This window comes from Fundulus heteroclitus, unplaced genomic scaffold (genome assembly GCF_011125445.2).
Source record: "Fundulus heteroclitus isolate FHET01 unplaced genomic scaffold, MU-UCD_Fhet_4.1 scaffold_192, whole genome shotgun sequence".
Classification (NCBI taxonomy): domain Eukaryota; kingdom Metazoa; phylum Chordata; class Actinopteri; order Cyprinodontiformes; family Fundulidae; genus Fundulus; species Fundulus heteroclitus.
The window spans coordinates 205,709-229,208 of NW_023396604.1; the positions used below are offsets into that span (position 1 = coordinate 205,709).

The 23,500-nt window shown below is 41.0% G+C and overlaps 1 protein-coding gene and 1 long non-coding RNA gene across 2 annotated transcripts in view; one reads left to right on the forward strand and one right to left on the reverse strand.

Moving 5' to 3' along the window:
• The window catches only part of LOC118558986, a 9,994-nt gene extending 7,715 nt beyond the window's left edge, over positions 1–2,279 (forward strand). The window contains exon 2 of the long non-coding RNA XR_004928582.1: positions 2,009–2,279. This is a non-coding gene — a long non-coding RNA (uncharacterized LOC118558986). The remainder of the gene's footprint in view (positions 1–2,008) is intronic.
• LOC105919945 (inactive rhomboid protein 2) overlaps positions 1–23,500 on the reverse strand; it is a 49,460-nt gene that overhangs the window by 11,894 nt on the left and 14,066 nt on the right. The window contains exons 2-11 of the mRNA XM_036129609.1: positions 16,563–16,712; positions 13,615–13,766; positions 12,945–13,128; positions 12,530–12,751; positions 12,126–12,254; positions 11,888–11,997; positions 11,385–11,600; positions 9,647–9,758; positions 9,392–9,466; positions 8,904–9,065 (exon numbers count right to left, since the gene is read on the reverse strand). Of these exons, the coding sequence (XP_035985502.1) occupies positions 8,904–9,065; positions 9,392–9,466; positions 9,647–9,758; positions 11,385–11,600; positions 11,888–11,997; positions 12,126–12,254; positions 12,530–12,751; positions 12,945–13,128; positions 13,615–13,766; positions 16,563–16,700 (1,500 nt within the window). The 5' untranslated portion in view covers positions 16,701–16,712. The remainder of the gene's footprint in view (positions 1–8,903; positions 9,066–9,391; positions 9,467–9,646; positions 9,759–11,384; positions 11,601–11,887; positions 11,998–12,125; positions 12,255–12,529; positions 12,752–12,944; positions 13,129–13,614; positions 13,767–16,562; positions 16,713–23,500) is intronic.

Genomic DNA, 23,500 nt, shown 5'->3' on the forward strand with positions numbered 1-23,500 from the left:
TTCCACATCCAAAGCAAGGAGACTTCCTGGTTGGCAGAGCAGCTGTCTGTTCTAAGATGAATTTTGCCATCATACGTTTGGAGAAACCAACCTAGTTCAGAAAGCAGAAGAGTAGAACGAAAGGACATGTCGGACCAAAAGTAAGACGCTTTTCGTTATCCTAGTTGTGGAAGTCTGATACCGGCTCATTTTACACTAAAGTGGATTCAACTGGAATTACGGCATAAAAATAACTTTCGTTTTGGCTTCTGAGAGACAATATTCTTTTGAAGTTCTTCATCAGGCTAAATTATTTTATCTTGAATGATCATTACCCTTAAATTGACAAATGTACTATAGGCTGTGTTTTATTCTCTTAAACTTAATGTTATTAGTAGGGAGTAGACAGATAATCCACAGCAGATTTGATTCTTGGATATTTATTCATGTTAAGACTTTAGTTTTCTTCTGTAACCTTCAATTGAAATGTTAATTCTCCATGTTTACTTTTCATGTTAATAATATTCATCCAGAGAAAATATAGAAATCTTTCTTCATGGGGAATTTTATATCCTATGAAGAAGTAAAGAAATGTATCCTTCAGAAGGAGTTTTGACAGATTTCCAGATTATGATCCTTATTTGTTATATATTATTATTCCCACTGTTGGGCCTTGCTGGTTTATGTCTACTGGACCAGTGTCCAGTGGACATAAGGCAGTTTGTGCCTTAGCTATAGTTCTGGCATAGAACTGCGGTATGGGTCAGGCTGGAAGGTGAGCAGATTAAAGTGACGTCGGGGCTGCGTTTGGAGCCTTGGCCCAGTCAGCTGGCTAATCAGATGGGTAATCTGTAAACACATTAAACACCAACAACCAAGAAAAGCATGGCACTCCACCCACACGTCCCAGACACACAAGACGACATTATCCACTCACCACGGGCAAAGGTCATTCTCACAGTCCAAGGTAGGAATAGAAAAAAATAGGACTGACTCTGAATGAGCAGGGTACATCACTCACCCAGTAACCATTTAAGTTATATATATTAGTTAAGAGAACTACTAGTGATAATGTCACATATTTCCTTCAATGGATCGGAACTGTATCTTAAAACAGCCTTGAGTCATTCACGTGTTGACCAGCTCAGTCCGCCACATCCTGTGAATTCTTAATCAAGGAACCTGCGCAAGGCTACCCTCTCACCAACTCTGGCACCGTTTCTTTATGTGCAGCCCTGCATGTTCTGTACCTCACTGCACTTCTCACCAGCTCAGCTTTTTGGAAGCCTCAGAGGAGTAACTCTGATAGGAAATCTTTAACATCCCGTTCTGTCTTGGTCATTCTACACCATGGTATTAAGGCAACAAAAATGAATGCTCACCCCGGCTTAAAAACATTCAATGAATACATTATTAGTTTGTTCATTTTAAATCAACAGGTCCGCTGTCATTCCTACAAATTTCCGAACCTGCAGTAGACATAGGTCTCATCGCACAGGGTTAATACCAAATACTTAAAGCTGCGGTAGGCTAACAGCTAGTCATAAATCCTCCTGAAATCTACAGTCGTCTCCTTTGTTTAGTTCACATTTAAAATCAGAGGATGGTGTCCACACCATGCCACAAAGCATTCAACCAGCCTGCTGTAATTGGTTTCTTGACCATCTCTGACACACCCAACTGGAGAGTTATCTGCAGATAACAGGAGTCTGTCTTGTACTGGAAGTCTGAGGTATAGTGAAAAGGAATGGTGTGAATACAGTTTCCTGCGGTGGTCCTGAAGCACAAACCTTCAGTCTTATAAACTGGTCTGTTTGTCAGGTAGTTTTTGATCCAGGTAATTACTGAGGCCTCCGCCTGTTTCCTCAAGAGTTTCTGACAAAGCCAATTAGAGTGAGGCTGAATTGTGTTAAATGCACCCCAGACATCACAAAACATGATCATCTCAGCGCTGTCCTTGTCCAGATGATAGATGGTTTGTTGAAGCAGGTGTTTGATGGAGTTTTCAACTCTACTGGCATGATGATAGGTGAACTGAAGGAGGTCCTGATCTGTAATTGTTTGCTTACTCAGGTGGGCCAACAGGAGTCTCTCTAGGACCTGTGTGATGTGGGATGTCAGGGCAACAGGTGAAGGTTGAAGAAATGCTGCAGAGTCCCAAAGAGCTGCTCTGCACAGGCCTTCAGGTCTCTGGACCCAAGACCCGTGAAGTCCTTCATCCCTGACCACACATCTCTGATATTGTTCTGCTGAAGCTCTCTAATCTAGACTTTAAGTTGGTTAAAAACAAAAAACAAACACAGTGGGTTCAAGCTAACCAAACAGAGCTTAGAAGACTGGCCCAACTATCTGCAGTCGTATAAATGTACCCATTTTCTCAAGAGTCACCATAAGGAACCGTCTGTAACCAACAATCGATGTAAAGGTACCCCATGGTGAATACAGTAAAAGAGGAAAGACTTCAGTCAGCCCAACAGTACAAAAGATGAGAGAATGACTGATTAGATCAGTTGCTTTTGTTTCTGGCTTTGTTCACCAACATTGAATCTCAGATTGTCCTTACCATCACTGGTTGATATTTTGAGGATGAATGGTGTTGTTGGAGTGACTCTTTACAGCGGATGAGTTGAGGTGGTGCAGAGTAAACAGTAACTAACCCGTGCTAACCAGACGAACAGGACGTCCTCTTCATTCTAAGTCCTTTTTGGCAAGTCACATCTATAAGCTCCACTTCAGGGTCACTGTTTCCACACAGTGTTGCTCAACGTGTTTTCATCAAATATCAAACCGGAACACTGACTGAATCAGCACCGACTCTGGTGAGCAGTAACAGAATTAGACGCTATATGCGCTACTTCCCAAATGCATGCGGCCATGTTTGACATGCTCAAAGTTATCAGCATGTTAAATGGTAATGGCCCCCACTTGTATAGTGCTTTACCAAGTCCTGAGGACCCAAAAGAGCTTCACACTACAATCCCCATTCATTCATATTCATATTATTGAATTTTGGAATGTTAAAAATATCAAAATCAACTATTGGCACGTAAATAGCACGACTTGTATCATTTTTTGGAGTTCAGGTCAAGGAATTATATTCAGCGTCATGGAGCAGGAAAGACAATAACTTAGTTATCGCATTACAAAAACATTATATGATTAAATAAAAATAAAAAATTCACTTCATATTATTTTCTTATTTCTTTAAAGATTTATTTTTACTGTAGTTTACATTGCGTTTTCACAGTGAACCTCATGATTTAATACATTAAACTAAGAAAGTACCATAATGCAAACAATAATATTATACAATATTAATTATAATACTACTAAACCTAAAACACTAACTTTGTGCCAGTCAAAGCTGTTAGTCAGACAAGGCTGGAGTTCAACCTTTGGACCAAAACATGTCTGCGGTGTTTTCTCTTGCTTCGTTTTGTTCTCTTATCTGCATGTGTCGGGCTTACAGGCAGCTTTGGCCTCGGCCATCAGCCAAGCAAGTTCCCCAGCCATCTATTGCTGTCTCCCACTAGGAGCCACAAAAGTAGCAATAACGGGTAATTTGTTTAGCATACCTTACTGTATTCACTGAAACACAGATATTTAGAATCAGCACATTCATTCTTTATTCTTTAGTTTAAAAAGGGGTGGAGGAATGATAAAATCTGTTAAAAGTCCCACACCTAAAAAAAAATCTACATTTTCTGCACCATTAAAACATACATTGCTATCCTACTAGAGAAAATTATTCTCATTCCATCCTGTGTTGCCGTTTGGGTGGTTTTACCATGGATGATGAATGCTCCATGACTAAGTGCTTACAGTATAATCCACTTAAAGCACCTCTTTAAGTGGACTGACCGGCATGTGTCGTGTGTTGCATGTGCTTCCTCGGGTTATTCCTGGTATTTAAAGACCTCAGGGACGAGGAGAGCCGGATGCTAAGGGTTCATGCTCTGGTGTCACGGTACGTCACATGACCTGACTCTTCACTGATATCTTAAAGCAAAAAAAGTAACTATGGCATAAATGGGTTTTTTCCCCTCCATTTAAGAAATATTTCAATTTAAGACTACAATTATACGCCACATAAATGATGATATTTCTTTGGGTAAGTCTCGTGATTAACTTCTTCATAGACGTGCGGAGCTGGGGGAACGCCAGCCAAGTCTGACCTTTGCTACAATTGTATTTAATTAGACTGAAAAAAGTAATCCCCTTCATTAAGTACTGTGGCAGTGGCCTTTGTTAACTCACAACGGCATTAGGCTAATCTCCTAATAAGGAAAGTGGACTTTCCAACCTCACATGTGAGGATAGACCTGGTAATCAAGCCAATTTATTTTCTTCTACATGCTAAGTTGATTTATTTTTTTTATAGCTAACTGTAACCACTTTCTGTCGTGCTTTAATCTTGTGCACTAAGAGGACAGCTTCCGCTTCCCAACAGCTCACCTGACGAGACACTTTGGAGGGGGATTGTAGCCGTTTGCATGGTATCGTGTGGATCTAAGCTTAATGCCTTAATAAAATAAGTACTAAAATGGGTTCCTCTGTGATGTTGCGTGTGCCCATGTACAGATATATGCCCAGACAGAGCTCACCTCAGCTCTGTAGGGCAGGAACAAGGCAGAGGCGAGGTTCCCGGTGATGCCACTGAAGATGTAAATGATGGAGATGCGGGCGCAACCTGCCAGCTTCTCCAGGTCCCTCAGTATGGTCATCTGGAACACCACTGACACCGCACAGTGAAAGAGCCTTAACATTCAAACACACACAGGGAGGGAAGAATCAGTTAGAAAGACTGCTGTGGTATTTCAATCTCTTTGTTGCACAAAAGCCATTTTTTCCACTAAGCTCGTTTGCTCTGTTTGACCATTTTAAAAAGAGTAAACCTGAGGGATGTCCCTTGTGCTCCGAACCCAAAAAAATAACCCGAATATTTACAGTGATTATATATAGGAAATTACTCAAAAGACTCATCCTTTAGGCTGTTTAAGCTTAGATGAAACAATTTATTTAACTTAAAAGTCTATACAGTATAATGTCTTTAAACCTCCAGAACACAAACAAGCTTTGCGGTCAAGAGCTGCATTCAAATTTTCCCCAGTAAAAAGTATTTAGTGAGAGATAGTTGGTGGTTGCTTCTGTTCTCACCCAGCGTGGAGGAAGAGCGACAGCCACAGTCGGTAGAACTGATCGGGAACGTCTGGATTCAGGAAGGGCAGCAAGCCGCAGACATCATCCAGACAGTGGATCTGCGTCAGAACAGAGTGCTCAGAAACGCGCTAAAAACACCAACGGAGACACAGTCCTGACGCAAACATGCACACTACCTGTGAGCAGAGCGTGGCCTCCTCATGGAAGTAACCATGCATAAAAGCGCAGTACTCTCTGGTTGTGATCTCACATCTACAGGGGGGGACACAAAACGGCACAGGTACACGCAAATCACGGTTTGGTACATTTTTAGTTCACTTTAACCAAGAGAAGCAAATAAATAGTGGTCACTATAAAACTGACAAGAGATCTAGTTTGAGTTTTTATTAATAATAAAGGCTAAGTCAACAGTCAATGAAGGATGATGCAACAATATAACCACTTTAAAATGGTCATGGTAGCCGATTACAATTCATTTTATAAGACTGTAAAGAAACTGAGAATAAATAATGTTTAAATCTCTTTGGAGTTGTTTTGATATTTAGACAATTCAGTTTCTGAGGTACACTTGAATGTAGGGCTGGACGATAATTCAATATATATATATATATATATATATATATATATATATATATATATATATATATATATATATATATATATATATATATATATATATATATATATATATATATATATATATATATAGATAGATAGATAGATAGACGTATATCAATGACACAAAAAAGGGTCAATAAAAAGTTCAATAGAATAAAAGTTTTCCTTCCTTATACATTTTAGCCATGTAGGTTAATATCACAGTCATTACATCCTCCCAACCAATCACAAACACAGACCCAGGAATGATCCATCACTAAGCTCCGCCCCCTTCAAAGAGTTCAGAGAGCAAGCGTTTTTTTTTTTTAAAAACTTGCAGCTTTGGTAAAAAGTTGGCTGAATAAAGGGTTGAGTTTGAATTCAGTGTTTGCGAGTACTGTATCTAAAAATCTGTTGCTAAGCAACAGCATAAAATGGCCAGGCTGCACTTAAGGTATAATTATAAATATCGATCAATATAATTTCTATTTTATCAACATGCTTTTTTTCTATACCGTCCAGCCTTACTTGAATGCAGCATAAAATCCCAGCGGTTGAGAAATCCCAGGACACATTTCATTTATATAGTGGTGCGTTTGGACTGCTTGAATGCTACATGCAGCCATTTGGACATCAGCTGATTGTTCTCCAGTTCCAGAGATGTTTAAATTCAGCTTGTTTCTGGTCCAGAGTGAGCTCGGTACCTTATTCCGGTATAAACACTAACAAAGTTCTGGTTCGGTCCACCTTTCTTTCTCCACTGTATCAGAATAAGCAACCTTAGTGACCCCAGATAGAGTGATAGCTGGAACTTCTCTCTGTTTTGTCCTGGTGATGTGTGTTTAAGTTGAACTACAGAAAAATGCACTGCACACTTATTACCACTCAAACAGTCTCCATGAGTTCGGTGCACGAGCGTAACTGAGCTGACAGGGCTGTACCGGAGATTTTCAGTATGAATACATGTACCGTTACACCCCTACAGAATGGGATTCAGTTTTGACTCCACAGGACATGGCAGTGATGAGGCAGTCAACCAAGAACATGATTAAAAACCAAAGGGATTTCTACAAATCATTCCCACCTGCCCTTAGTGCCTATGCAGCACGGTCGCCCTTTAATAGTACAGTCCATGTGTCTGTAGCCTGTGTTGTTCCACTTCCTGGGATATGTGCAGACCTGCCAAAGGACGTGATTAGAAATAACAGCAATTGTTTGATGTTTCCTCTGAAACACTCAAGAAAAAATACTTTGGTTTAGATTAACCACAGAACAAAAATGTTTGATGCTAATTTATAAACTAGTGTGTCTGCTCACCGGCCACTGGGTGATGTCGTCTGGCCATGTATGAGGCGGTGCTGAGGCTGGCTCTTCACACACTCTGATCACAGGATATAAAAGTGACATAAGTAGAGGATTTTCAATCTACACTTTCTTTTAGCCATCTGTACAGGACTGGTGATATTTAGTGTTTCCGTGTAATGTACATCAGTCATAATGAAAACAGTCTTCACCTGGGATCCTGATGGCACACAGAGCCAGAGGACCTGACCACGTCCACAGATTCATTGCTCCATTTCTTAAAGGTGGCAAGCGAATCCTGCATAAAATGTTTTAAACATTTAACAGTTAATAAGCTTTAACAGGATAAGACATGAAACTCTATATGATACTACATTACATTTACACATTACATCTGTAAGACTCTACGGTGTTTGCACACTGTGTAGAGCCTTGAAATGTAATCATACTCCTGAACCTTTCCACATTTAGTCACAACCCCTGACTCCAATGCAATTTATTTGACTACACAAAGTGGTGCTTAATTGTTAAAAGGGTATGTACTTGTTTTTTTTAACGTTTTATACAAATCCAAATCTAAGTCTATTTGGATTCAGAGCTCTCTACACTGATACTCCCAAAAGATCCAGTGCTTTCAGAAGTGGCCTAATTCAAAATGTGTTTAATCTAATCCCAGTATAAATGCAGTTTTTAGCCAAAGCCTCAGGGGTTTGTTAGAGAACATCGGTGAACAAGCAGCATCATGAAGACCAAGGAACACAGCAGACGGTCAAAATGAGAAGGTTGTAGAGAAGTTTAAAGCAGACTTAGGCCATACAACAATGACCCACATTGTTAACATCTCACATAGGGCTGTTCAATCCATCCTCCTAAAGTGAAAACATCTCAACTGCAAACGTACCTACATATGACCGCCCACTTAAAATGAGCGGCTGACCAAGGAGAGCATCAATCAGAGAATCAGCCAAGAGAAAATGATGGTCAGAAGCGACCAAAATTGAAATGTTTGAGCTGCACACTAAAACGCTTAGTGAAGCAGAAAAATAACTGCACGTCATCCTCATAGTGGGGCATGGTGGTTGTAGCATTGTGCTGAGTGTAAACCTGTCTAAATACAGGGCTATCTCAGAAAAGAACACATTAGAGGCTAAAGGTCTTCAGACCGGGGGCTGGGGTTCAACTTCCAGCAGGAGAGCATCCCTCAACATACAGCCAGACCTATAAGGGAATGGTTTAGATATTTGTGTGTTAGACAGGACCAATCAATAGCCAAACCTACATCTCAAGGAGACTTTGAGGCAAGATCTAAAAGTTTCCACTCACAAATGCCTTCCATTTATTCTGGCAAAGCTAAAGGTATTTTCCAAATGTGATTGGACCAAAGCTTTAGCCTTTAGATTTACATAATTGGTAGAGGCATACCCAAAAAATATATGAAGTCTACAAAGTAAAGCCACCTTTTGCTGTAGTTTATGCATCGCAGTCATAACAGTCATACTCCCTTTTGTTTGTCTATCATATAAACCTCCAGAAACACACACTGAAGTTTGTTGTTGACATACAACAAAAGCTGTGAATACCTCTGGAAGGTGCTCCATATGTAGTACACAGTACCTTAAAGCTGCTTAGAAATTATAGCCTGCAAGTATTTATCAACTGAAATAAAAGCATTTCAGGTTAGATACACCACCTAGTCGACCACACTCTGGAAAAGGCAAAGAGAGATCAATGTTTCTCTTTAATCCTAAAACAATTTCACCAGAAAAGAGCCACAAAACAACACAGGTAAGACTTATATTCCAAATGCTGCACGTTAAAGTTGGTTTGAAACTGTGGCTACTTAGGGAAGTTCTTCAACAAATTACCGAGCAGTCGAGTCTGTGGGTCTGAACACATCCGGAGTCGTCATTCTGGATGCAACAGCCGGATTCTCTCTCCAGGTCTTTGTCTTTCTGGATCATATGGACTATCTGCTCGTCCCGTCGGATGCAGGGTGAGAACTTGGCCCCAAGGTGGATTAGGTCCTCCTGGATGATAAAGGAAAACATGTAGACCAACAAAGCACCTCAAAATGTTGAACAAAGGAAAAAGAAAACACGTCTAGTTACTGTACTGTTGAAGTTGTAGTCATTTATACTGTCAGAAACGGCAATCATGTAAACATGGTGGGAACCTTCACTATAAGAACAGTTTCTCATCAAGTAGTGAATTTGTTGCACTTTGTTTCTCTCCAATTAAAGCTTATTTTAGATGATTTCAGGCAACAGTTGCTCAGGTCTCAGACCCAGAACAAATATGAAGTGGCATCCTGGGTGTAGAGAGAAAACCAAGCAAAGCAATGCAGCCGACTCACTGAGCTAGGGCCGATCCAGAAGTTCTCCTGTTGGATAAACTTTACACTTTCATAAACGCCTTTGTTCTTCAGGACCTATAGAGGGCGACAGAGAGGCACACTTAACTGGTGGTCGAAATGATTGTAAAACATGGTAAAAAGAGAAAAGCACTAGGAAGACGTAAATAGTAGTTCAGGATGGAGGGATAAATCCGAACAACGTTTTAAAAAGTGCAACTATCGGCAGTTTAGAGAAGAATTTAAAAATTAACTCACTAGTTCAGTTTTGGAGTGCTGTGAAAACCCCACAGGGGCAAAACCATATGTGCAGCAGGCCAGCAGTGTGATAAGGATGTGGACAAATGTTATCCAGTAGGTAAAGTAGGGCCTGAAAGTTCACATGACAGAACATCTCAAATCACTTGAATGAGAAGTAAACTGAAGAAATTGTATTACAGGGGAAAATTGCATTTAATGACACAGTTCATTAAACTCACATACTGGACAAAAAAAAACTGATGTTATTTAACCTCCCTTGAGATTTCAAGAAAGTGTTTTATTACATTAACGGCTGATTGAGCAAAGTTAGGTTCCTCTCTCCATCCACTAAGAATGCAGATAAATTAGTTTCAAGATATGTTAAACAACTTCAAATATTGCAGCAACATAATCTCACAGTTAAAAATACAGAATAACTCAAAGGTAAGAAACAGTTTTAATGCAATCACCGGCTGCACAGTTGCAGATGCTCTGTTAATTCTATTAAAATAAATAAAACACATACTTTTAGTTCACCAGGGTTTCTATGGTATTTTAATTGCTAATCCATGACTTTCTGTTTCTTGGGGGTATAAATATGATGCGGCACATTTCTTTTAGCTACTTGCCATTAGGCTGAACAAGGACCCACATTTCTTTTGCCACCACTCTCAGTGAGCAGGATAAGGAGGATAAAGAACAAAACCTCTCCAAAACGCAATGATAGAGAACCTCAGCAAGTCTCTATGACAACTATTATTGGCTACTTACATGCCTACACATTAGTTTGGGAAACGTCTCAGAAAAACCACTCAGATTTTCTGTCTTACCTTCGCAAAGACGTGGAGTTTAAAGAACTTTATGTGCAACTCGAGGTAGAACTTTTGGACAAAAAAAAATAAAAAATAAAAAAAATCCAAGTGGGGTTGGCAAAAATAAAATATAATGAAATAAAAAAAATGGAGGACTCAAATCTAAAACCAATCTAATTGTGCCTTGTTATGGTCGCTGACCTCTGGGGGCTCTTAATGAGAGAGCTCTTTTCTCCTTTTCCACCACAGTTGAGATGAGCTGCAGCTCGTCAGCCACTGCTTAAAGGTGCCCATCCTAAGTGCCACCCCCCCCTCCTTTGCCTGGGCCTTGATTGGCAGTGATCTTGTTGAAAAACGGTAGTGGGGTAGCTCTGTGCTGCTTGGTGTGTTTTCTGTGAACTATTGTGCAAATCTAAAAAGCAAGTGTTTGCAAACAGTGGAAGCTGGTAGGGGTTCTTTACCATTTTTGTTCAAGCTGGGTAGACAGAGAACTCAGAACGTGTATCTCTGTTTTCCATGCTGAGAGAGGCGACTTTTGTTTTCTGGTTAGCAGGGGTGTTTTTTTATCGTTTGGCCTGGGAGACCCTGAAGCTTAACGCTTCCCTGTGTTTGTTTTCAGTTTGATTCCTGTTGGTTTCCCTTTCATTGTAAAATAGGTACTTATATTTCTACCGAGACAGTCAGTTTTAGTTTTGTCTTATACCTTGTGCCACCATGTTTACAAGGTGAAACATGCCTCCAGTGATTTTGTTAAAAACTAATGGTTTAAGTTCCCCAAATGAAAAAAAAAAAAATCTAAATAAGAGGTTGAGATTATGCTGATGCAGTAAAAATTAAATCTATTCAAATACTATCTACCCATCTTGACTAGCACTGCCAACAAGCTTGTCCAAGTCTGTAGTAGATAAATAATGTGAGGAAGCAATGACCGTAAAGCCTCTGACCTGTGGCTTTGGAAGTCGTCCAGCTGCTTCTGGACATTGCTGCTAAGGCTGCGTCGGTAGTTTCGGTTCAACCACTTCCCCACCACGCCCATACCGTAGTGACGCTTCTTTTTGTCAAACGCAAAATGCTTGACCTGGGAGGCGATGCGGCGCCCACGGAGTGGATGGCCCTTTTCAGACACTGCGGTGGGGGTCTTTGGGGTGCACACGTCCTTACTGCAGACAGACGGAGAAAACTGAATGGTTGAAAGAGGGAACAGTAAATTGTAGGACTCAGTTAACAACTAGAGTTCTGTTGATTTTATAATGTGTGGCCACAAATTACGGACTTTTAAAGGCTTTGCACGTTCTTTCACAACTTAAACTGCAACCACATTTTCAAAAGTACTGACAGACTTTGAGACATGCAGTTGGCACCTTATTCTGTCCTACTGGAGTAAGTAAATACTTGCACAAGCAGTGAAAACTATTAGCCCAACCAAGTGAGCGAGTGGACTACTCACAGGCTGGGGAACTTCTTCTCCAGATGCTCGGTGGAAGCCACAGAGGCGGACATGGGAGGCGACTCGAACACATCATCGGCCATGGAGTACATCTCACCGTGGGCATCGACCTGCACATCCAGGATCCCAGGATGGGCAAAGAGGAACATGAGACGTTACGGAGGAGACAGAATGTGGGAACAGTTACCGAAAGTGAGGTTGGATACCATACAGGCCCGTGTGGATGGTGGCCACTGACCTTGCTGAAAAAAAGCGACACCGATGCGTCTGCTGAATCCACCGTGTCCTCGTCCATCCAGCTGTGCTGCAGGAAGCTCCTCCGGGCGAAGCTGCGAGTGGTGGTTGAGCCCGCCAACCCACTACGACCCTAAAGAGGAAGCATGCCACCAAACAAGTGAGCCAGTACATCTTGTGATGGTTTGGTTCATGATACCGGAGGCAGCACACCTAGGATTTCTTACACTTTTTCAATGTCAAAGAAAAACATCCAGACCTCTGGGCCTTTTATCAGCCAATTCTAGACGTTAACTCGTGGGAGATGTTTGATCAGTGCTCAGGCAGAGAAAAGCCAAAATAAAAGCCACAAAAAAGAAAGCAAGAGAGAAGAAACAACGACGAATGACTGTTCAAAGCCCAGCTCACCCTCAGCAGGTTGGAGGCAGCTCTGATGCTCATGCGGGCCACAGACTCCCTCTTCCGTCTGGGGAGGCGGGTGTAACCCGAGCGCTGGCTGGTGAAGGAGCTCAGTGAGGTGACCCCTGGCGTGAAGGAACCCCCGTGAGTTGTGTGGGGTGTTCTGGGCAAACCGCTGTCCATCTCGTCTGGGTAACGGAAAGCTCGGCCTCGTGCCAGCGGGTCCACAATCTATAAAAAAGAAATGAAGACGCTTTTCTCCATATTTACACTAGCTTTAGTATATGCAGTGTCCTCACAAACCAGTCTTATTCTTTGAAACAGAGTCCCTGGTGAGTCAGGTATGCTGACACGGATATGTTCTCAGCATCAGAAATCAAAATAAGTAAGTGAGCTGAGTCACACAGTGTTGATGGTAGCCTACCCTGCGCAGCTTGTTGGAGGCTGGTGAGTCTGGGTTCTGGTCCAAGGTGGATGCCGTCTCCGGCTCCCTGTACTGGGCCTTTAGCTTGCCGTAGCGCTGGCTGCAGTGGCGCAGGCTCTTCCTGTGCCATAGCTGCTGCTTTGTTTCACAGTCATCACCAACACCAAACCAATCGGCAGCATTTCTAAAGATCAGACAGAGCTTGGTGACCACAGCTGCAGTAAATACAGAAACTTAAAAAGGTATACTTGTTCGATTTTCAGACTAAGTCCATGTTTTTCTAAAAACTCCTTACTGCAGCTTTTGAAAATAAACCTTAAGCAGCTATTAAACAGACCCAACATTTATTTTCTGTACATTTCTGTATTGAAATTGTATTTTTATTGATCTAAAGTTCATATTCTAATCTCTGTACAAAAACGGTAAGGATTGTGGCTTTTCTGTCGCAAGTAAAAGTTCTTAATTTATGTTTTAAATGTTTGTGTGAATACCACAAAACTGATATTTTTGAACAAGGTGATAAAATACAATCTAGCAATATTGCAAAACCTTAGAGTAGATTAAAGACTCAAACTCTCAGGGCTGCATTTTGCTTTGGCAACAGTAGACAGATTTTTGTAACCGGCAACGGGCATCTCAACATGTACCAACAGCAGCAGGAGCAGCTTACTTTCGGATGCTTTGTGAAAGTGATGTTTGTCTACCAAACTTGGGCCTTCTGCCGCCGGTTGAGTAGTTGCCATCTTCGCCTCCAGTGATGCTGTCGGATGTAGATCCAGGACCCTGACGGCTCACACTCTTTTTCACCGACGTTTGTAGAGGCTGCACAAAACAAAACAGAGGCTGATGATGAGCTAACAATGCCATTACCTGCTACATTCAAACCTATGAAGGTACTATGGCTACGTTCACACTGATGGCAAATGTGACCGAAATCCGATCTCTCTGCCCACATGCAACCCATATACGTCTTTTTCAATATTTGCTGTTTTTGAAGCATTTCCATTCTGAATATACAGGGTGAGGAATTCAGTGTTCATCTGGGGCAGGACTGTGCATGTTATAGGTTTTTTTTTTCCTTCTCCCGCATAATGCAGTACCACCTGACCCCCTAGGGATAAAAGATCCATCCTTCGAGTGCCCCAAAGAAACCAGCTAATCGTAAGCAAGTTTAACCAGAAAGGAGGGCGTGGGCAGTTTTTCTTTCACTTTCAAGCATCCGCCATCCTGAAGTGAGTATATTTTAAAATCAGCCCACACAAAATGCTTGTGTCGGGTTGTGTTAGATTAAGAGCGGTTTTATTGTGTAATCACATCATTAGCTGAGAAATAGTTGTATAAACACTGTAGCCATGGCGGTACACGTCACGTATGAAATATAAAGGGTTCACACAGAAATTTTCCAACAAGGTAAGATTTGTTGCAGTCTTGCTTAGCTGGTGATCATATTAGGCATCCTACAGCTTTGCTTTAGGTGATGTCTTTGTTTTTTTTGTTTTGTTTTTTTAAAACCAAAGCCATCATACCTTTTTACACCACTGAAACAAAAGCCAGATGCACAAAACTTTGACAAGGTTAGAAGTATTTATTCAAATCCAAGGGCAACGATATTGTAATATGGGATGAAGTTAAATCTTCTCATAAGCCCCGTGGTTGTTGGAGTGTGAACTGCAATAGGTGCAATGTAGTATATCAGTCGTGTTTGCAATCGATGAGTGTGTGGGGGCTGGGGGTAAACAGTACAAAGCAACAGCACATGCAGGGGCTCACCTTGTATTTGCATTTTAATTGCACTACTTTAGGAAGTAGTTAAAGTGCAGCTTGCTCGATTGAACCCTGATCCACCGACTACTTTGTGTGGCAGAAAGCCATTGCTGGTGTTCTGTGCATGGGGCCCAAAGGGGAAAATGGACAAAATGGTGCCCATTAACTCCCAGAAAGCTTTAAAAATGTCCTTTTGTACAATTTGTACAACAAATTGAGGTTGAAGAAGCATAAAATGTCACTTGACTGTGGAGTTTTAAACTGCTCATGGCCTGTTTCCTTTCTGGTCTGCTGACCCTGCAAATTACAAAGCTGCATCATGAGCTCACTGGGCGACCCGGCACTCAAAGTCCTGCAGAACTTACAAAGACATCCTTTTGTTTTTCTTTATTTTGCCTCCTGTCTACTGCGTGGTGGTGGCAGCGATGGTGGGGGTTGATAGTCATTTGTTTGTGTCTTTTCGTTACTTTGATTAACTTATTTTTTGTTGTTATTTTAACACTTCTTTCTGCTGTGGGATGTTTTGCAGCCACCATCTGTCAGTTTATTCCAACCAATGAAACCTTATGTTACCTGCCCTGAATACCAGCAGTCCTCCCCAATTTGATGACATTATTCTAGACCTGAACTAACAATGCGATTCCTCAGCGATTCCTTAGCTAACGCTAAGTTTTACGGATGTTTTAAAGATTTGGTATGCATTCCATCACAGGGATTTTAAGAGTGTTGGATAGTTCAACCCTTTACAGTTTCTTACATTTAGCGGTTTTGGTCTGAACCTTTTTTCGGCAACAAAAGGAGCCGTCTACCACTGGACATTAGGTACCGACCATGCTTTAGTTCTTACTCTGTGCTTTACTTGACTTGGTAAAAATGCACTCCTGCTTTGACAACCACTTAGTTAAACTAATTTAGTTATTGGATCCAATATAGGTGAAGATCTAGAACATTCCTAAAAAGGCTTAATATATAAGGAATTTCCTCTGCAATTCAAGAGCAGCTTGTTAGATATTATATGAAGCTTATTTATCTTTCAAATCAGAGTTGTGACTGTTTTGCTCCAAATGCTTACGTTACAAAGAAATTATTTCTACAGTTTGGCATTTTTGCAAGCTCCTTTTGTTGTTGTTTTTTCAATGTATTGTACATATACAAGAGGACAAATTGGTTTGCACATTGACCACACAGTAAGGTCTATGGTTCAAATCTCTGCTGTGCAGACATTTTTCTGTCGAATAAGCATGTGTTGGGTTTCTCTTGGTGCCCTTACTATCTCCCATAGTTCAAACACACGGATGCAGGTTGATTGGCAATTTCAGAGCGTGAGCATTCGTGGGGTCTGTCTGTCTCTGTGTTGGTACTGTGACATTTCCAGTGCTGGGATAGCCCACCTAAGCAATCCACAGTTATGCTATTTATGAAGAATTTTCATTAGAGAAAACTGTATTTCTTTTAAATAAAAGGCAATCCTCTGCAATGTCTACAAAAGGGTAGATATTGGAGACAGGGTGTAATGAATTAATCTTTCTAACTTGGCCTTCACTGAATATATTAAAAACAGAGACAAGTCAAATCACAACTAAAGGACTAGTGTCCTTAAAGTTCCATTAAGATACACTAAACTTCAATACAAAGTTACATTTAATTCATGCAGCCTGGATTCATCAAAAAGCTTGTGGGCCAAATTTAGTAAAAACAGTAATGGGTGATGGTACAGAAGTCTCCTTGCACAAGGTTCTGCGTTTGGACGTCCCGATCTGCTGAAAAGTGGTGAAAAATGCCAGCATGGACACGACCTGCACAGTAATGGCTTTTTACAAACAGTAAAAGACATCGTCCGCTGAGTCAGCATACCTGTCTGGCAGGATCACTCGACATGGTGTGGTCAGGGGGAGGAATGGCTATTGTGAGACTGGGGGGCTTCTTGCTCTTTAGACGACTATCCCTTTTTCCTCCGTTTGGAGGCGGCTCCTCCCCTACCTGAGGTTCCATCCTGTCAAGGTGCTGCAAACAAAAATAGTAAAGGAGGTTAAGTGTTTTACTCTAAGAAATATTACAAGTTGAACAGGAAATAACGCAAATCTTGCTTAAAATGTACCACAGTCATGAAAGCAGCCGTGTTAATGGGTGTTATTACGAAAAGTTATCCCACTTATGTTCGGATCTAAACAAAGCCCATCATGAGGTCTTAACCAAGCTATAAAGAATAAGACAAAACGCAGAAACAAACAGCAATGACTTCAGAATGGCATATGTTAAAAGTAACAGATAAAACCCAAGAGGAAGATTGTAGATTTCATAATTAGAAAATGAGATTGTAAATTCAAAGAGTAGGTCCAAAAATTAGAAGATGTAAAAAAAAAAAAAAGTAAAAAATTTTTACCCACTCCTTTCCAGATGGGAAACTGATATTATTTCGATTCACTACATAGAATGAAATATGCCAAGCCTTTATTTCTTGTATTTTTGATAATAAAAAGCTTAAAAAAATGGAAATTAAAGTCATGGTGTCAACCCCTAGTCAGCCAATGAACTCAACATACCTGCTAAGTTTTCCTGATCCTCCAAATAGTCTGTAAAAGGTGCAGATTCACTGGATCTTATTGTCAGAGCACCACATGGCCATGAGAGGAATTGTCAAATAAAATACATTTGGGGAGCTTCACAGGACTGATGCTGGAGTCAGCACATCAGGAGCCACTACACACAGACAAATCCTACACTACTCTAAACGTCTTACCTGGGTTGATGAGAAAAAGAACTGGACTGATCCTCAGTGGTCCAAAGACCTCAGATACAAACATAAAAATTACATTTCATTTGGAAATCCATGTTCCTGAGTCTGGAGGAACAGTGGAGAGGAACAGATTCCATGATGCTTGAAGTCCAGTGTGAGGTTTCCACAGTCAGTGATGGTTTGGGGTGCCATGTCACCTTCTGGTTCTGGTCCACTGGGTTTTCTAAAGTCCACAGTCAGTGCAGTCATCTACCAGGAAATTCTAGAGCGTTTCATGTTTCCTCGTGCTGACAAGCTTTATTTGTGACGCTGATCCCATTTTCCAGCAGGACTTGCTACCAGCCAACACTGCCAAATGTACCAAATGCTGGTGCAATAACCATGGACTTCCTGTGCTTGACTGGCAAGATGCGAACCAGCTGAGCAAGAAACAGCTAAAAAGAAAGCAGTCGGTGTACAAGTCTGTCTGTTCTGACCCAAACCTAAGGTCATGAGGTCTGGATCACAGCCAAAAGAACGAGATCCCAGTTACAAGCAGCTGAAATGAGCGTCGTCCGAAGGGAGCTGGGCTCAGCCTCAATGATAGGGTGAGGAGCTCCTTCATCCTGGGGGAGCTCTAAGTAGAGCCACGGCTTATCCACACAGAAAGGAGTCAGGGTGGTTTGGACATCTGACCAGGATGACCCTGGGTGCCACTTGGAGGAGACTTCCTGGAAAACCAAGAACTTTCTAGTAATGCCTTAGGATCCCCCAGAATGAGCTGAAGAGGGAGGCCTGGGTTTCCCTCCTGGACCAGTTGCCTCTGCGATCTGATGTTGGATAAGTGGAAGACAGATGGATGGATTGATAGATGAATTTTCCAAGGAATACACCACAAAAGAGAAGAAAATGTGCTGCACGTTGTTTGCTAGCAGTGGTATGTTCTTTGTTTTCCAACGGAAAAAGAACATACAAGATTAGCCCCTTTATGCATCATAGTGTCCTATATAGCATATCATCTTTGTTTGACTTTTTATTAAACCAAAAAACAAGCACATTAAGAGTATGTTCCTGTTAGTTATGAGCTTATAGCTTAAAAATGTTAGAAGAGGTCAGGCTTCATGCTTATTGATTGATAGATCTTTACTGGGAACAGGTCTAAACTGAATCAACTTTAAAAATAAAATTAAAAATCAACGTACACATAATTAAGGAAAATTCAGTAAAAATTAATTTGAATAACCAACTTTCAGCCACAAAGCTCCAGTCAACCCTACTGAATCATCATCAGAGGCTCCGAACGGAAGTTACCAAATTGTGTAACATCTAAAATCCTACTGAAGAAAGCACATGACCAAAAAAAATAAAAATAAAAAAATCATTCAGGATCAGCTATGTAGGTGATCTGATGGTGTGAGACAAACTGCTTCGTACACTGAAGAGCAGGATAAAAGCAATCTGGCTGCTATTTCATGTGTTGGATGTTAATGGTAACGTCTGAAATAAGCCAGTCTATCCGTCAAACAGATTGCATTGCCATGATAGAATATTTCATGTGAAATAAAAGGAAATGCAGACTAAACCCACCAAATCCCACACCTTGCCCAAAAAGCTCATTGTGGTCCTGAAAGCCTTCAGTTTTGTACTCGAGTTGTGGTTTCAGAAATCAATACGATGGCCTGTGTGTCTGTGACGGGATGGACGGCAGCACAGAAATCTGACACCAGCTCAGTAAACGGCTTGGCTGCTGCTGCAAAGCCGAGGAAGGCTTACACCTTTCTGACATTTATCAAGACCCTGGACTCAAAATCTACATTACAACGTTCGTTTTACACTGGCAGTGGTGCACATTTCAACTCTGGCAATCCCTGTTTTCCAGTGAGACATGTGAAATAAGTCGAGGCTTGAGCAGAACTGACTGAGCCCTCTGTAGGCAGAGAGGAGGTTACAGGAAATCCAGGCAGTGGTTCAGGGGGATGTGAGGGAGGCAGGAACCCACCCATTTAGATAATGAAATAGAAGGAATTTAGCTAATGGGCAGAGCGCTCGAGTGGCAGAGAGACTGCTGCTGACCACAGTATATCAATGTAGACACTGGATAGGCTGCTGTTAGGACCCACAAAGGAAAATATATGCCCTTTCAACGTAGACCCGTATTCTTCTGGGTCAATATTGAAGCAAGACACAAAGATTACCAAACAGGAGGGATCTCAAGTGAGGCTGATGGTTTTTTTCAGCACATTATCACACATGGATGTCTTATCTTCTAAAGAAGATAGGAATCAGTATAACAAATAGTTGGACTTCAAAACAGAAGTGAAGCACAAATAAACCTGGGACTTAGATAAAATTGGCCATCATTCCATAATGTTTTATTCCTGAACATTAAGTGCAACAAAACTAAATATTCCTGATGTTTCTTCTTTATCTATTAATGTAGTGCATTCTTTAACGCGTGTTATTTTCACAAAGAAAATCAGAAATCACCACCCGTTTCTTGATTTCCTGAAGGAGAAGATGAGAGGCATCAAACCAACAATGCAGGTGACCTGAAGGCCGCTATGAAAGCAACCTGGGCCTCCATTACACCTCAGCAGAACCACAGGCTGACCGCGTTCATGCCACATCGCACTGATACAGAAATTCATCCAAAATGAGCCTAACCAGGTATTCAGAGCATAGAAATGAACAAACTTATCAGAAGTCTGACATTTATGTTTACAATATCCTTTTATAGGCTGTAATTCTACGCTTATTCAGTTGGTTTCTTCCTCACATTTGATCCATTGTGTGAGAGGAGAGGACAGCCTCTACCTTTCTATTAATACTACTTTCTTTCAGCTCATTTTGAGGCCTCTACGTTTCAACCAAAGTTTATGCTGCTCTACGCTGTGTTTCTTGATTGAAGCACGTTGAAATGAGCTCCCAGGACGTTGTCATCTTCCAAAATGATTGGTATGGCGGTTGTTGCCATTCTAGTTTGTAGTCTGCTTGGCCAAACATCTGGGCAACTCAAGCTGTCTCCAGACAAATGTGACGGCATTCTTGATTTTCCGTATATGCAGCTAGAACACGTTCAAACCCAGGTGTGACGATATTCCCAGCTCCAAGCTCCCACGTCCTAAACAATGGAACGCAGTACTACTACTAGCTGTGCTTTGACAATCTCCACTTAAATCTAACGGCCCTTCATCTCATCTGTGTATTGGACCATTGTTCTGCTAACGCTTTTGTCCGCTTTGTAGATATTGTGCTACAGTCAACCATTGGAATGTAAATAATAAACAAGCGTTTTCAGGCTAGCCTTTTCAGTTTACATCATTCACATGAACACACAGCACTTCTTATCTGAGAAGTTAAATCTTTTCATCTGGAAAACTGACAGCAGCTAGAAATATGCCAGCTATTGCAATCGGGGAGGTTTAAAAAGGAAGTTTTAAATTGCTAAATGTGAGGTCCCCAATGATAACAGAGTTCCACCCATGATGACAACTGCTATCAAGGAGAGTTTTACTTGACTGGAGAAATACCTATTCATCCAATAATATCATTTGAAATTGTTATATTCAATTATACAAGATTGAGCTTTTATTTGAAGATGCGAGACATTTATATGAGGTAATCTGTAAGGGGCAAACACCTTTTTCAACACTTAATGACTACAATGGCTGATGCAGAAGCAGCATCAAAAGGGAATTTTTGCCATATGAACAGGTCAATTGCCCTTTAATCATTAAACAATCTGTACACATTGTTTCATGTTCAATGATAAAAATAGAGTAACATGAACAATTTCCTGACAAAAAAAAAAAAACCCAGCAAAGCTATCTGATGAAATGAAACTAAAAAAAGACTTGCTAAAAACCTAAAATACAGCTGAGTCATTGTGTTAGAAGTACAACATAAGTTGTCTCAGTTACATGCATGGTTATTGTGTTTCAAAGACCTTGGAAGCCATTATAAACTCACGCTAAAACAGCAGATCCTTTTGCTGTTTTTAAAAAGGAACCCTTATCTTTGTATAATGTTTACTAAGCAAAAACTCTCCTGATTAAGGGCCCATGTTACATGTATGTTACATGGTCCTATCAGTGTGTGCAACCAAGTTCCAGTTTATCCCTGCTGAGGAGGAAAGGCCTGAACATGTGAAAGTGTTAGTGTGATTGTGTACATTTCCATGTGATCCTCAAGCCAGTTCAATCCTCCCATGGTTTAATAATTATCAATATTAAACCATGAAGCATAACAATTATGAATTTCTATGAATATTACAAAAGCACCAAAACCAAATAAAAATGGCAATATTGACAAAGGCTTTTTGTACATGCAAGAACTCTTCCTTTCATTGTGCATTTTTAGGATTCTTCACACATCTAAACCAAGGGAATAAATGAGATAAAACACTGTCAGCCTTTAAAGCCGTAAAAAGCTGGCGCTTGCTACTTTCTTAGTGGAGAAAAACCTTTCTGAAGCATAGTGTTGTGATTGCCAAGATCAGGGTTTTGTAACTCTTTCCAATTCAGGTTTTTCTTGGCAGAGTAAGTAGTTGTGGTCAATCTGGGTTCACAAATCCTATAGGTGAAAACAAGTAGCACTGACATTGGCAGGGTTACTACAATGGCTTTAGCTGTTCCAGTGAACAAAAGCTGACGACTAAAGACAATTCTGAGATGATGCATTGAAGTATCAGTAGGCAGACTGTTATGAATATTCATTATCAATAGTGGAGCCCATTTGTTCACCATTAACCTTGATCCATCAGGCAGAAGCCTTGAGATCAGTTTGTCAATAAATCCTCTGAATGCATTTAACAGCACATTATATTTCCACTAAAGAGGATAAATGTGTGAGCTCATAGCAGAAGTGGACTTTGAGACTTTAAGGTCTGAATGAGAATTTAAAAAAAAACACTATCTAAGAAAAAAGGTACCGAATAGAACAATCTCCAGTTGCACTGAAGCTTTGACCGGAAAATACCCCTTTTTGGCCAATTCTCCATCCATCCATCGTCTTCCGCTTATCAGAGATTGGGCCGCGGGGAAGTCCAGGAAAGAAACCCAGACATCCTCCAGCTCATTCTGTGGAACTCCAAGCTGTTCCGAGGCCAGCCGGGACATATAGTCCCTTTTACACTGACCCTACTCTAATTCGCCAGCTTGGTTCCACCCGGCCAGGCATAGAGGGGACTCAAGCCTGTCTAAACTGCTCCAAAGTTTGCCACACAGAGTTAATAATTAGGGCTTTACGTATAAGCTTTTGCCTGAACGAGAATGGCCAGAAGGATTTAATGACTATTTTTTTAGCTGTGGACTGTGCTCTTGTTTTCCCATATCGTTGCCTGTTTAAAGGAATTTTAAAGTCTAAAGTAACATTACATTAACAGGCCGTTAGTGGCAGGGACCAACACAGTCACGCTACCACTACTTTTATTGTGGACGTCATTTCAAAAAGGTAGGAAAAAGTTGGGAACAAAAAATTAGTGTCAAGCTTCAAGAAAAAGGGCCAAATTAGTCATCACCTTACTTAAATACTTTGTGCAAGTTCAAGCAATGATCTTTAGACAAAACCTTACTCTGGAACGTGTGAGGCAACGTTTCAAACTTGTCAGAGTCACGGCGGTTGATATTACTACAGTTATTTCAATTTGTGAGACGGTTAATGTGTACGTACCTACACATCTGTCTGCTTTGATGCTACACAATAAAGATCTTGTTTTACCCAGAAGGGCTTTTGCGCATTCATCAATGCAAAGGCAACAGAGACGGTGCTGCAGCTATAATGACGATAGGAGATCTAGTGAACATTAAAGTTGTGTTTAGGGACGTGGCTGCTTTCTCTGCCGGCTGCTAATCATGGAATGGATTTCCTGAACGCAGTTGGGTCTCACAGGACGTGGAATAACACCGCCCCGTTCAGGAAATCCATTCCATGATTAGCAGCTAGCTAGCGGAGCCGCATGGAGCCTAGCACTGAGGCTAACCAACTTTTAATCACAATAGGTGCGCTGTGTGAAAATATTTACAATAGAAACATCCCGAAGCAAGACCGCAGTGTACGATGTTTACAGTGCTGCTGT